Genomic DNA, 14,913 nt, shown 5'->3' with positions numbered 1-14,913 from the left:
GTAAAATCGTAATAATGTTATGTAACTTTACTGCTTTATTCTGAACGGTATAAACCAGTTAAATCAACAGCTGGAAAGAGCTGAGAAGGAATTCAGTACATACACCATGAACTTTATTTTAAGTGCCTGTAGGCTATATCTGAAAACTCTTTACAAAACCATAAAGCTGTTTTACAATTTCATGATATGGAGGAGTCACATCAGTAGCTTAAAGGTGACTCTTTACCCAAAAAGAGATCAAGCTGTTTGTGAAACATTTTTTTTTAAAACAGCTTTATGGTTTTTAACTGGTTTATACCTTTTAAGAATAAAGCAGTACAGTTAAGATCAAAGTCCATTTGTGTCCACAGTACATTGTTTGCAAAGACTTGAACTTGAATGTTCATATTCATGTCATTTCACAGTTATGCCACATTGTTCATCAGTGTTTCAAAGCACCAAGTCACCACTTTAGTTGAGGGGCCACACACATGATGAAGTCATTGATAAATAATGCTTAGTTAATGATGACTACTGTATTTGAATGCCAACAGAGTTCGTATGTTATGTGCTGTGATTGGCCAATTTGGGGGTCTGTCCATTTACCTGCAGGCTATGAAGAAGACATGAACATGCTGGATAACTCAGATCATAATGAAAACACATTGTTCATCAGTGTTTCAAAGTACCAAGTCACCACTTTAGTTGAGGGGCCACACACATGATGAAGTCATAGATAAATAATGCTTAGTTAATGATGACTAGTATTTGAACGCCAACAGAATTCATATGTTATGTGCTGTGATTGGCCAATTTTGGGCTCTGTCCATTTACCTGCAGGCTATGAGAAGACATGAACATGATGGATAACTCAGATCATAATTCAGAAAAAAAGTTCTCACATTAATTGATATACTGTTCTAACCTGTATGCATGCATAAGGTAATGTGGATTTTTGTACATTCCTTTAATAATTCGAAGAGCAGTCTTGCATGCATGGATTAATACTTTTTTATGCATGAATTCATGATGATTCATGTACCATAACCATAGCTGTATCCACAATGGGTGGTAAAGACCAATTTTTTGTGTGAACAAAGAAAACATCATGATCATGCGTAATAAATCATAATTCATGATGATGTACTCATCTTAGTTAATGTTTTAATTAAGGTGTTGTTCATCCATGAAGTCATGAATGAAAAACGTTGAACTCATGTTAGTTCCTGATGATTCATGAGATATTAATGCATGAATGAATGCATATTTCATGCATGAATTTATACATGAATTCATGATAATTCATGTACCCTTACCGTAAAGTGTTACCAAACACTGGATTAGATCAGTTAATCAGGGGCCGTACCATGATGGTAGTCGAACAAACTCAGGGTTACAGGATTAGTTTCAATCAGGTTTGTTGGTACCATGACTATCGCGATGAACACAGCTAAAAGCCGAATCACTTTCATTGTGCCTAAAATCCAGGGTTGGTGCAAACTAAACTGAAACACCTTGTTAACTTAAACCGGCTTCATGGTTTAGGCCTCAGGCCACTACATGTTATCATCAATACATAATAATCATCTACTACGTAATCATTTGTCACTGCTTTTTTTCTATAACAAATGTGCTCTATAACAGCCAGATAAAAACTAATGTTAGAGTTAAGTGTAACTTAATAAAACTAAACAGATGAATAAGACTGAATGAAACAATGGAATGTGTCTACAACAATAACTCACTGTTTCTGCTTCTGTTTCACGTCAGAGATGCAAATATTGTCCACCCTGAAAGTCTGAATGTGGACCTAAACAAATGAGTGATGAGGATGTGTTTACATGCAAATGTGTTCATGTTCTATAAACTAACAAAGAACAGCAGGAGTATGACAGGAAACAAGATAAGAATTTTCAAAATAAGACTGATTCTTAAAAATGTAACAATGGTTTAATGAACACATTCCAGCCAATCACAATCAAGTATTTAGACGGAGGAAATAAAGACGTTTATTCTGAAACAGCAGAAGATGACGATATTATTTCAGTGGGATAATGAGTCTAATAATCTTTACTAACATTAGAGATGGACTATATGGGAATGAAAGCATGATATGAGCATTTTTATGTCTTTATCTCGTCTCTGTTGGGAATGTCTGCCATGATCTCCTCCTCAACACCAGCGATCTCGGCTCTCAGAAGAGGAAAAAGAAGAAGCCTATAAATATGAGCAAAACAGTTTATACCTTTTTTCCACAAAAAAAAAAAAAAAAAATTGTCTTCCTTTATTCTTCATTATGTCTTTTTTAATGCTTCAAGCCCCAAACTCCCTCACTGGTCAAACTCACTCCTTCATCTCACACACGTTTCTTTCTATTTGACTGGAGCCTCAAACGGTGGGTTTTTAAAGGCTCTCAGTAACCAGTATCACCAGTCTTCACTAATGCACTCAACCCTTCTCTGTTCAGTTCAAACAGCAACAGATAAAAGTGGCCCAAAACAGAGAAGCTCAAACATGGGGTCTGTCCAAATACCCACACTTGGCCACTAGAGAGCATGTGCACGCAACAATGAGCACATTTTACTGGTGCAAACATGAGTATGTATATTTTGTCATTTGTACAACATTTGCAACAGGTTTTTATCACTTAAAGCTGCAGTCCGTAGCTTTTTAGGGTAAAAAAATCATCCAAAATAATTTTTGGAGCAAGTACATAACCAGCCAGTGTTCAAAACTCTCTGCTTGCCGTAGCTCGATTCAAAACGGTACGTTTGTAATAATGTTTTTAATTCCAGTGGTACTGGTGGATTTCCGCGGGAAATTCGAGCATTTCTTTGCGTCATTACGTCACATCTGTCCACATAAAGAAGAGTCTCAGCTAGTAGGCTATATTGCGTGTGAGGATGTTGGAGGTGGAGATTTGTAGCCTTTTCTCACAGCACTTGATATAATTAAACTTTTCAATTTGATGGCGGATCCAGAAAGGTTCAAACGACAATAACCAGTGACAACTAGAGATTCACCCGTTGTAAATCGTGAAAGACTTAGGACTTCGGAGAAAAAAAGAGACTGCAACCTTTTGCGAAAACAAGGACAAATATCGGGAGGGCATTAAATGTAGTCACGCAATGCTGATGTTGTTAACATTAACAATTTGAGAACAAAGAATAATTTGCACGGTTTGGCGTGATATGTCATATATGATAAGCGATCGTTAGATTTAATCGGCGCGATTTACTGCAATGCTTTTTTCCCCTTAGTTGGTCAGAACAAAAGTGGATGTTACTTACTTGTTCAGACGACATTTTCCAGTGAAAATTCTAATGTTGTTCATATTTCCCAAAAGTAGAATCTGTGATTGCGAATGACAGTATCCACACCACCAGCGCGGTGATTGACAGCCGCACATTCTCCTCAAAACATTGGATTCATCCGCGCTGTGCCGTGCCGAGGCACAACGCACGTAAAGTTGATAATTCCGCGAATAACTGCAATTGCAGATTTCGAACAGAGATGGCGACAAAGAGGAAAAACTGCGGACTGCAGCTTTAATGAAAAGCACCATCATTACTTGTAAATCGTGTTACATAGGCACTGCTGTACAGACACTTAGATGATTATTTAAAAATGCAAACCTTTGAGAATCAAAATAAAGCTCTGTAAACACTTGCATTTTTACAACACCATAAGCGTGTCCCATCGGGTAATCAAAAGTTCTACACACACTTGCGGTCTTCATGACCTCTTGAACACTTGGGCCAAACACAAGGAGAATGTCCTGCAAGTGTAGCAGGCGTGCATTAACTTGCTATGACCATTTTTGGGCTTTCCTCATTCTTTCCGTCCGCCAGTGACACACTTTGCTTCTTCCCAGTCTGCATGCGCATTCACAGCGGTGGGTCACGCAAGTTTACGTGCTGATTTATTAAGGTCGTAATCTTGTAAATGATTGTTTCATACGTTATACTGCTGAATTCAAGTCCCTCTGTGATGGACACATGTATGTTTTATTAATTATTTTCTTTCTTTAAGTGGTTTTCTTTACGCTTATTTTATCCTTTATCTTTCTCAGCATCGTTCATTACTCCTCTAAGGGCTGCACGAGTCCTCATTATCTGTTTTTTACTACAGATGTTATAAATGGAGGATTTGATGGGACAAATTTCTGCATTCAAGAGTGATTCTGAGTAGACACAACACAGATAACACACCGACACCGCTACACACGTAGACAAATGGTGAAGTGCAAAGATCGCAAGAATGGAACGGCCATTAATGTCAAGATGAACAGGGATGACACACGAGTTATGCAGTCCAGCAATATCTTTAAAGCAGCTGTTTAGTTGTGAATGTTCAAATGCAAATCGTAAATGTTCATATAATTTTTTGATTAAGGTTCATATAAATATAGACTAAAACTGACATAGACGTCAATATGCAAATATAGAGAAACAGAGGTAGGCAAACACAAATAAGGAAGAAGTAAAACATGAAAATTAGTTTTAGATAAATACACAAATGATGTGATGCGCTGAATGAGGGATGAGAGCAGATATAATAATAGCGTAGTGTAAATCTGCAGACAGAAACATCAGACTCAGGACAGAAACACACGACCTCTAAAGTAAGAACATGTTCATTCTTCAAACACAATTACACTTTCAGATGTTAATATTGTCTCAATGATTATGTACAGTGAATTCATGCTGCTGTTGAGATGCTAAATGAAATTGTCATATTTTACTCCAAAATTAATCTGGGAATGTTTGATTTCTGAGTTTTTCTATGTGTTTTTCCTCAGAAATGGACCAAACTCTATATTTGATTCTTCTTCTCATTGGTGAGTGTGTTTGGTGTATTATTTATGGTTTATAGTTTCATCAGGTTTGACCCTGTTATGAAAAGCATTAAATCAAACGCTCTCTTTCACAGCTCTCTGCTCCGTATCTGAATGTGTTCAGCGTCAGTATCACTTTATAAACGAGAGGAAGAACTGGACTGAAGCTCAGAGATTCTGCAGAGAGAATTACACAGATCTGGCCACCGTTGACAACATGAACGACATGAACGAGCTGAACGAGCTGAAGAAGAGTGTGAATGATGGAGATGTTCAGTTTGTCTGGATTGGGCTGAAGAGGACGAGTGTTGATAAATGGCAGTGGCCTTCAGGTGAACCTGCGCTCTATCTGAACTGGGGACCTAGACAACCTGATGGTGGAGTTGAGTGTGCTTTCATGAGAAATGGAGAATGGGATGATTGGCCATGTAGTAACAGCCTGACTTTCATCTGCAATTCATCTAACAGTAAGTGCAGCTCCATATGATCACAATAAACATTCATTTGTAAAATCTAATTAGTTAGACTTACTGAAAAGCATGCAAACCAATTGCCTTAAAAAAAGTAAGAAAAGTGAAATAGGAATAGTTTGTTGTACTGACAAAGCTTAGTTAGAATAGTTCAGTTATACAAGAGTTCCAGTAACTAAACAAGAACCGAGAGTACTTGATATACTGGGCTACTGGACAATCTGAAGGGAAATTATGAGAAATGGACAATTTCATGATTTGCCATGTAGTGATACTCGTCATTTCATCTGCAGTGAGTGCAGCTATTTATAATTACAACCATTCATTTATAGATGCACCCTTGGGCGTTGGAACCATTGTATATGGGTGGGACAAGACCCACCCACTTTTTAAGACCAATGATATTGGACCCACTCACTTTTACCGTCTCTAATTCAGCGCATATGTCTGTTCACTCTTCAGAGCGCCGTCAGTCAAATCCATTCCACTTGAGGAATGCCCTAATAAATGAAACTCCATTACGCGCTTTAGCTACAGCGTTGATATCCACGCTGCTGCTCAAATCAACTTGGCTCATTCAGAGTCAGTCCAAACCAAGGGGGTAATCCAGCACCCGGAAAGCGTACCTTCCCCGGGGGCCGCCATTGGCTAACAAGCCATCACCTGCTGTTAGCATTCCACTGACTCCCATTCATTTTGGCGTCACTTTGACAGCGAATAACTTTACATCTGAGGCGTTTAAAGACTCTATTTATCCATTATTTCTAAAGAAACACGAAAATGTATAAAAGGCTCCATTACCTTGTATCTTACGTTATGGCCCTGTAGAAGCAGTTTTTGTAAAAATAGGCTAACGATTGCGTCATAACCACGCGACTCTCTGTCGCACAGTAGAGAGATTACCGTATGGACAGGAGGAGAAGCTTGCGGGCAATCGGGGGGACCGGGAGGCATAAAGTCGAGGGAGAAGCCCATAGTTGCTCCTGCTCCTAGCTCATGGACAGCTCCTGCTCACACTCTCCGTCTCTGCAAGTTTCGGAAGGAAATGATTCAGATTTCTCTCGGCACAGCTACTAGAAGACTTACAACTGTCAGACGGGTTGCTCACGTCACATCTACGTCGTCAAGCTCAGTTTGAGTCTGCGCAGTCGCTCAGCCATCAGGAAGTGAGTGCTTCTCATTGACTTCACTTTTCTCCGATGAAGTCTATGGAGTCGCTGTGTCCATTTCTTTTACTGTCTATGGACCAAACCCTTACTTTTCAAGCCTGAGGAGCCAATGCGCATGTGCTGTCCTAAGCGCGAGTCTCAGGTTCCTATGGGAACCGGAGCTTCTAACAGATCAATGCAGTGACGCAATGACTTTACCAATCAGCGATTGGCTCTTTTATTTAGAAGGCAGGACAGTTTCTCCCAGGGGATTTTTTTTTTCAATGTTCAAAGTGATAAACTTCTTTAAATTCAGCATTATGCTACAATTTTTTATAATGCTACAGCAAGAATAAAAGTGTCAAAACACGTTATAAAAACAGACACTTCCAGTTCTTGATTATTATTGGCTGAGCTGTGTTCGATGCCATTGTGATATACTTTGTAGCCACACAGTTGAGAGTCGTAATAAAATGAGACGACGCGCAGCCAGCAAAGTTGCAGTGGAAAAAAAAACTCACAGCGCCAAATACGCACGGGGACAACGAGGTTCAGCTTCAAGAGATAGTGAGACAAAGAAATATATCATGTTGTTTATCACATCATACGAAGTTTAAAACGTTTAAATTGACATATCAAGAAGTAATTACACTGTTAGACTTTTCAAGGTTTTTTTTTTTACAGTAACTTACTGGCAACACTGTTGCCAGTAAGTTACTGTAATTAAGATTTACAGTACATTACCGTTTTCAGTTTTATAGTATGGTACTGTAATTGTGTAATAGTGCATTACTGTAAAAACGAAGCTAATCAGTACACTACTGTAATTATTTTTTATTTGTACTAAATTAGATTTTTATTTTTATCCTACATAAATACTACTAACATACAAACGAATTAGACAAAGTTATTACAAAATACCATATTTTTATTTAAAACATTTCATATATATCACGAAATATACAGTCTGCCAATGCTGGAAATAATGTGTGGAATTTTTACACATTAATGGGTGAGTTTAGGGACAACGTTTTTTGTGTTAATTTTAACTCATTCATTGTGTTAATGATTTTAACAAAGTAAATATGTCAGAAAGGTTAGCACAAATATGTGTAAACGTGTTAAATTAACACACTATGTGCTGTCCTTCACTGCAAACATTGTTAAAAACATACATAAAATCATAAACAAAACGTTAGCATTTGACTAAATGAATGTAGAGTCATTGGTTGTTTAGCTTATACAAGTATTATAATGAAATATCAACCATTACATTCATAAAACTGCAGAATAGAGAGAGAGAAATAAATATTAGTGTCAAAATATTTTTAACCTCCTTTTTTACATTTTTATTATTATGTTTACAATAACTTAAGAATATATATTTGTAGACAGCTTTGGCAATAGCATATTCAAACATAAATTAAATTATTCCAGATTAAATTTTAATACTTACAAATGCTAAATTCTGTCCAAAAATGCTGAGATCCATAGAGAGAAAGACTGACATCGATGATTTAGCCCATTTCAGCTCATCTGCAGTGAAGGGGTTCCTGTCTGAGACAAATATACATTAAGACACATGCAAGAAATCACTGAGTGATGATCAGTGTCCTTCCTTCAGTATAACCCACCTGTGCGCTAATGTTAGGACCTTCCTGGTCAGGTGGGACTGCAATAGAGAGTCTTCTGCCTAATAAAATATCAAAATAATGCAAAAATATAAACTTAAGTTGTTTAGAATGCTAGATTTTGTATGAATGAATTAGTGAGAGTTTTAGTGCAGTGCTTACCTGGATACATTTAATCTGGTGAGACTGAACAAAGAAAATGGTCCATCTTCTGATTGGTTCATTTGCTGTGTAATACATATAAAGTTAGACATGATGCAAAGGTCACTTATTTGATATAAAGTTAGCCAATTTTATAGAGATTTTATAAGATATTGTACCTAGTCTGCACCAGTGGCTCCAAAGCACTTATCACATATTGCTAATCATTTCAGCAAACTTATGTCAAAATATATCACAAATGGTCTAACGTTAACTTATCTCCGGAATCTTGCTAGATGTCACTGGCGCGAATTGGCGCTTTGTTGCAGTTTAAACACATACAAAAATGGAAGTAAATATTAAATTCCATAAAAAAAATAAAAAAAAAATATAATATGTTATAGTTTGCAAACTAATGCTAAAACTAGAAAGGTGGCAGCTAGCCAAATAAAACTTAACATTAGCTAACATACAATGTTATTTTCTCATCAGTAGGCCAACATTATCTACAACCAAAACAGAATTTCACATAGTTAATTTATTGTTAATGTAAACTAAGCGTTGCTTGTTGGCGTTTTTTTAACTCGACAACAAAGTGTGTAAAATGAAACGTTAGCGCAGTTTACTGTGGTAAAGTTCGTTACCGCCATGTTGACGAGTATAACAGGTTAAACTGGGCACATTCCTGTCAACACACACAGAATGTTTTGTTTTACCTTGCTTGCTGGTCTCTCTCTCGGTGAAGTGAATTCCGTCTCTTCCCCGGGCCAGACACGAACGGCGCGGTCCAGCAAAAGACAGTCCCAGTGATATTACACTGGATGCTCCAGCGAGACACGACAAATCCCAGACAGTGTATAGTGATGCGCCGTTATATTTCGGACGTACGGACGGTAACGTTACGAGTCCAAGCGCTCGCGCTATTTCTGGCAAGGGACAAACAGGTTTACATTTTGCATTAATGGTCCGGCCCGGTCGCTTCAATGTGTCCAATATAGACAGCCTCTGACTGACTGTTATAGCGTTGTAGACACGCGGTGTAAGGCAAAAATTAGGAAATAAAAAGCACGATGGAATAGTGCCAGCCAGAGAGGCCGTTACGTCAAATACAGTAGTATACAGCAAATTAAAAAAATACAGTAAGCCTCTGTATGTGGTGTTAGACGTCACAGAAAATTCCCATGATGCAATGGGAATCACAGTTGTTTACTGTACAGAGAAATAGCAGTATAATACTGGGGGATTTAAAGTAAATAACTGTAGAAATTACAGAAAAGTCTAACAGTGTAATGTATATCAATCTTAGTTGATTATAGGCTATTAGAGCGGAGACGCGCAGAGACGGCAATTAAGGCGCTGTTTGATTTGTGATCATGCTATGCCTATTCCATTCATTCGAGTATATTGTACAATACTTAAATCATTTAAATATGCATACAATAATATACAATATCATTTCGTAGAACATGTCTATGATGTAGTAGCCTATTTGAGTTGATATTATTCTTGCCAAGCTCGGATTTCTGAAAGATGCACGCAATTTCTGAAAGACGCAAATTCTGAAAGACGGAGTTGCGCTCGCTTAAAGTGTAAGTTGCAGGTTAAATTTTTCACGAAGATAATGCAATGTGTTTATTAAACATAAAAATAATAACCGCCCACCATTGTTTTTTATAGCAAAATGCTGATATAATATGAAAAGTTGGCACTTCTAACAGTGGTTTTAACCGCTCCCGCTCCCTTCCACTAGATGGGGCGTGACGTCATAAGAGGAACTCACTAGTAGAGTTACCGTACACTAGCAGCTATATTCTCCCCATTGAAAATGAATGGTATCGCGTCGCGTGTAGTGTGAACGTACCTTTACATAACTTCAGAAAAGTTGGTTGTATGTTTTATTTGATAAAAAAAAAAAATATGGATAAAATAACTCCATTGTAAACATACTCGTGTGTGCTGACTTCAAGGGGTTCGTGATCCTGCCTGAAATGAGAATAAGCTATTCGCAAAACAAATGGGTTCAGGCACGTCAGATCAGCCGGTCGCGCAGGTCGAGCTGTTCCACTAAACTCCACAACGCGTTCACCTCACGGCAGCACATACTCTCCACTGCTGATTCAACTGGGTGGCATAGCCCACACAAACACAGTGATGGGGACATCGATCTCTCTTTTTCTTTTCTGACAATAAACATCGCTAATTAAATCGTGAGAAATTGATAACGCGTGGATTGAGGAAGGGTATTACATGACGTTTGAGGCGCCGATGAGACTAGCGATTGGTGCCTGTGCAGTGTGTGCATCTCTACGTTGCAGCTCTGATTTGGACTGACTTACTGTAAGTTAATAATGTCTTCAGTCGTTGTCCCTCCTTGCTATTTTACTTGACGGCAATATTTTGAAAAGACTTGCTTGTTCCGTTATATTATCCGGGTTAAGTTTGCACCAGGCTAGACTAGCTCTAACGTAGCTAACGTTACTCACCGGGGCACCTGGCCAACCCTCCACTAATTCTCCTCACACCAAGCATTAATAACTCTTTGAGTGCCATGGCTCCCCTCTCTCACGCCTGACCGGTTAAAAATTGTAGGGCTGTGGTCCATAAAGAATTTGATGGTTTCCCACATCCTCAGTCGTTCTCCAAATAGCCATAATACAGTAAGAGTCTAGCAGAGTATGGGTTGCGAGTTCCTCTTATGACGTCATCACCCAGTAACTGAAAAAACACGCTACCGTTGAAGAAACCCCAATAAATGTTATTTTAACGCATTTTAAGACAGAACTAATTAAATATATACATATAGAGCACTTTAATTTACACATTAATTGGCTGTGGTGGTTAACCTGCAACTTACACTTTAATTTTTACTCTCACTCATTATTGCATAGAGATTTTAGATAAGGTAATTGGCTTCGGGAACACCCCTAATCTACTCCAGTAAAAAAACTTCTGGAGGATGACCCACCCACATTTTTATTTTGCTTCCGACGCCCATGCACCATATACAGTATATAACGGCTCCAGAACGTCTTCTACTAACACACACACAGTATTAACTTATAAATTAAAGGTGGGATAGGTCATTTCAGAGAGGCTAGCAATAGCCAGCTAGCTTTGAAAGCATGACATCCCACTCTCCCTTCAGAGTCTCCAAACCCACGGCTCCTTTAAAGATAAACAATCGGCAATTACGTGTCCTGTTTTATGACAATAAAATATCAATATAATATAAAATATCATCACTAAAGCTTCTGACAACTCTTTCAGTTTTTATCTAAAACATGTTCCCAGAACATTGAGTTGAAATATAGTTTATAAGAGCAGAATTATAAGCATAATGAGTCTGTAAAAGCGGATTGAGTTAATCTGTTCGGCGTGATGATGTTTAATCTCCGACAGCCTCTGTAGTCGCATTTAGCCACTTGTTAGCAACAGCCTTTTTCATACTCTATGCTTTGCCTGTTATATAAAGTCCATTCCATTTCTGGCCTCGCTCCTGGTGTGTGTTTGCGTATGTGTGTGTGTGTGTGTGTGTGTGTGTGTGTATTTCAATGTTTCCCCGGAAATATTTCCATATTAATTGCAGTTTTTCCATACAAATTATATTATCAGCATAACAATTTGAGTAAATGTAACTGTAAAATATAATAATGTAATTATTGTATGTAATTCATGTGATTTATTAGTGAATATAGAACAGACTGTGGATAAGTGTAACACTTTGTGAGTCAATTTCTGTATAAAAAATCTTTTTCAGAAAAAAAGTCCAGTTCATGTAATGATAGACAATCAAAACAAAATCAAGCATCAAGATACACTGTAACTATATTAATTTATTAATATATACTAGTAATTTACTAGTATATAGTATATATATATATTTCATATCAAATATGAATTTTGTTAAATAATCAACATATTTAGATGCAGTGTAGCATCTTCTCTCTTCAGGCTCTTAATCAAGTGTAATCTCACAAATCATAGTAATGTTCAGAATTTTTTTTTTTTCTTAAAGTGAACACAGGACTTGTCTTCGTCAATCAGACGAAGAACTGGAGAAACGCTCAGAGTCTCTGCAGACAGAATCACACTGATCTGGTCAGTGTGAGGAACCAGGATGAGAATCAACAGGTTAAGAAGTTCATTAGTGGTCGTCAGTTATCAGGATCACGGATCTGGATCGGTCTGTTCAGAGACTCATGGCAGTGGTCAGATCAGAGTAACTCCTCTTTCAGATACTGGAAGACTAATGAACCTAATAATGCTGAAGGTGTTGAAAACTGTACAGTGATCGAACCAAATGCTCAGGGTCAATGGCATGACATCTCTTGCAACAACCAATATCCTTTTGTGTGTCATGAAGGTGAGCAGATCCTCACAAACACACACACTCCATCCATCACCTCTAGATATCTTAAAGTTCACGCTACATGTCTGACATGACAGATTCCTCCACAGTGTTTGTTCTGCATGTTGTTTTTGATCAGTCTCTCTCTAGTTTTTGCTTGTGGTTTGTTTTGTGTCCAGATAAACTGATTCTGATCAAAGAGACTCTGACGTGGCCTGAAGCTCTGAGATACTGCAGACAGAATTATACGGATCTGGTCTCGGTTCATTCAGAGGAGATGCAGCGTCGTGTGATGAATGTGGTTAAACGTGCGTCTACTGAGGCGGTGTGGTTGGGTTTACGTCACTCCCATATTTTGGGCATCTGGTACTGGCTGAGCGGAGAGACCGTGTGCTTTCATAACTGGGCTCCAGGAGAGGAGAACTGTGTGTCTGGAGTGAGATCTGGAGCAGTTCAGTCTGGAGGAGATCAGCGCTGGATCAGCCGTCCTGAACACGACAAACTCAACTTCATCTGCAGCAGATCTGAGGAGTGAAGGAAATGTTTGTGTTCTTACATAACTGGCGAATGTTTTTTTAACTGGCAAACACTTTTTGTGTTGTTTTAATCATCAGATAATGTGCTTATATCAGTACATTGAAATTCATTTCTGTAATTTAAAAGTATAATATGAGTCTTTTCTCTATCAATGTAATGTTCTTTGGGTATTTAAAATACTAATGTGCACTATATGTTTTAAAGACCCCATGACATCAACATGAGTTTTAATGTGTGATTGTTCAGTCAAACATACTTACTGTTAAATATAAAGTAGAAGATCATGATTCGAGGATGTGGCTCAAAGTATATCGGCTGTTTAAAATAAAAGCAAAGCACAAGCTCGTTCCGCATGTCTTCAACCCGCCCATAGGGGGATCTCACTCACAGAATGTACAAATAGTGTCAGCCATCTTTTTTTTAAGCTAAGCTAACAGGCTCTTGCTCTGTGGAGAAAGCTGAGTAGTAGGCTAAACACGATGGTGAAAGGTAGTTTTGAAGATGATATGGCAGAAGGGGATTTTGAAGATCTGGTGTGCGAATCCGATGCTCGTGGCTGCCTGTACGAGCCACAATACAGTGATGAACAGTTGCGGATGATGGAGGAACAAGAGGCGGCCGGAGCAGCTGCAGCTTAGGAGTGGCCTCATAGGGCAGCGAAGCAAGTGCATTCTGGGAGTTGTTGTCTTTCATCCACATGTGCCAAAAATACATTTTCTGGCTTTTCTCAGTCTAGAATAGACTTGTAGTCAAGACCGCCTAAACCGAGACCAAAACAAGACCAAGACCAAGACCAAGTCGAGACCAAGGCCGAGACCAAGTCGAGACCGGAGGGAAAAAAAATAGACTAGTGTTGAAGCTAAGCAATAACTTGTATGAATTCAAGAACAGCAGCATACTAGGGTTCAGCCGCAGTTTACATTCAATACATATTAGATGGTATTACTTCAACTACACAGGCAGAACAATACAGAGACAGACCATGTCATGTGTGTGACTGAGCTCACTGTAAATGTTTTTGCAGGGTGAGATCAACTATGTGTAGCAATTGCATGACGGCTGTTACTGCACTATTAGACTCCCTTAACTTTTGTGTAGTGTTGAGGACTGACATGACTGGTACTGACTGGTTCATCTGACAAAACATCAAACACCTCCAACACCATCTTGCTCCTCCAACAACTGTCTAAAGAATGAGAAATATGTAACCAATTGAAATTATACTTAATGTGTAGATGAAATCGTAACATCAAATTAAAGATACACAATTATAAACTTGGATTAGGCCTAATGTTTAGTCAACACAACGGAGATATGCAGATGATATTTAAAAGACCATTTATTAGACTAACACCATCTTAAATACAATACTGTAATCAAACAACACACACACACACACACACACACGCACACACACACACACACACACACACACACAGAGAGATATCAAAGACACAAATTCATCTAAGCAAATGCCTGCCTATCTCTGCCGATTTCGGAGTCTCCAAATTAATCCATTCTGCAACTTTTAAATACATAATAAAATGTTAAAAAACGAAATTATAGGCTTAAGTGCAGGATCCGAAAGTTGTTTTGTCGCTATGGTTACACACACACACATGTGTGTCGCTATGGTTACACACACGTTGGCGGTGTGCTCAAAGTCATCTGTCAGTTGTGCAGTTACCCAAAATCTCCTGAATGAAGTTAAAACCCATCATGTCACTGATATGTGTTTTTTAAATAAAGTGATCAAAGTGCTCGTTGCCGCTGTGATCAGTGGCGCGGATACAGTGTTTTCTCGTATATTAGTCCAGGCGTT

The 14,913-nt window shown here is 38.3% G+C and overlaps 1 protein-coding gene across 1 annotated transcript; it reads left to right on the top strand.

Annotated features, from left to right (window-relative positions):
- Positions 1-4,559: 4,559 nt before the first annotated feature.
- LOC311287897 (C-type mannose receptor 2-like) lies at positions 4,560-13,412 on the top strand. Its single transcript, XM_084405014.1, has 5 exons — positions 4,560-4,603; positions 4,781-4,819; positions 4,912-5,283; positions 12,222-12,569; positions 12,734-13,412. Exons 2-5 carry the CDS (start codon positions 4,783-4,785, stop codon positions 13,087-13,089), a joined length of 1,113 nt encoding a protein of 370 aa, XP_084261140.1. The 5' UTR covers positions 4,560-4,603; positions 4,781-4,782; the 3' UTR covers positions 13,090-13,412.
- Positions 13,413-14,913: the final 1,501 nt, after the last annotated feature.

Source organism: Rutilus rutilus, assembly GCF_951802725.1.
Source record: "Rutilus rutilus genome assembly, chromosome: 3".
In the NCBI taxonomy this organism is placed as follows: domain Eukaryota; kingdom Metazoa; phylum Chordata; class Actinopteri; order Cypriniformes; family Leuciscidae; genus Rutilus; species Rutilus rutilus.
Note: the sequence above shows the minus strand (reverse complement) of the source record. Positions and strands in the feature narration are given on the sequence as shown.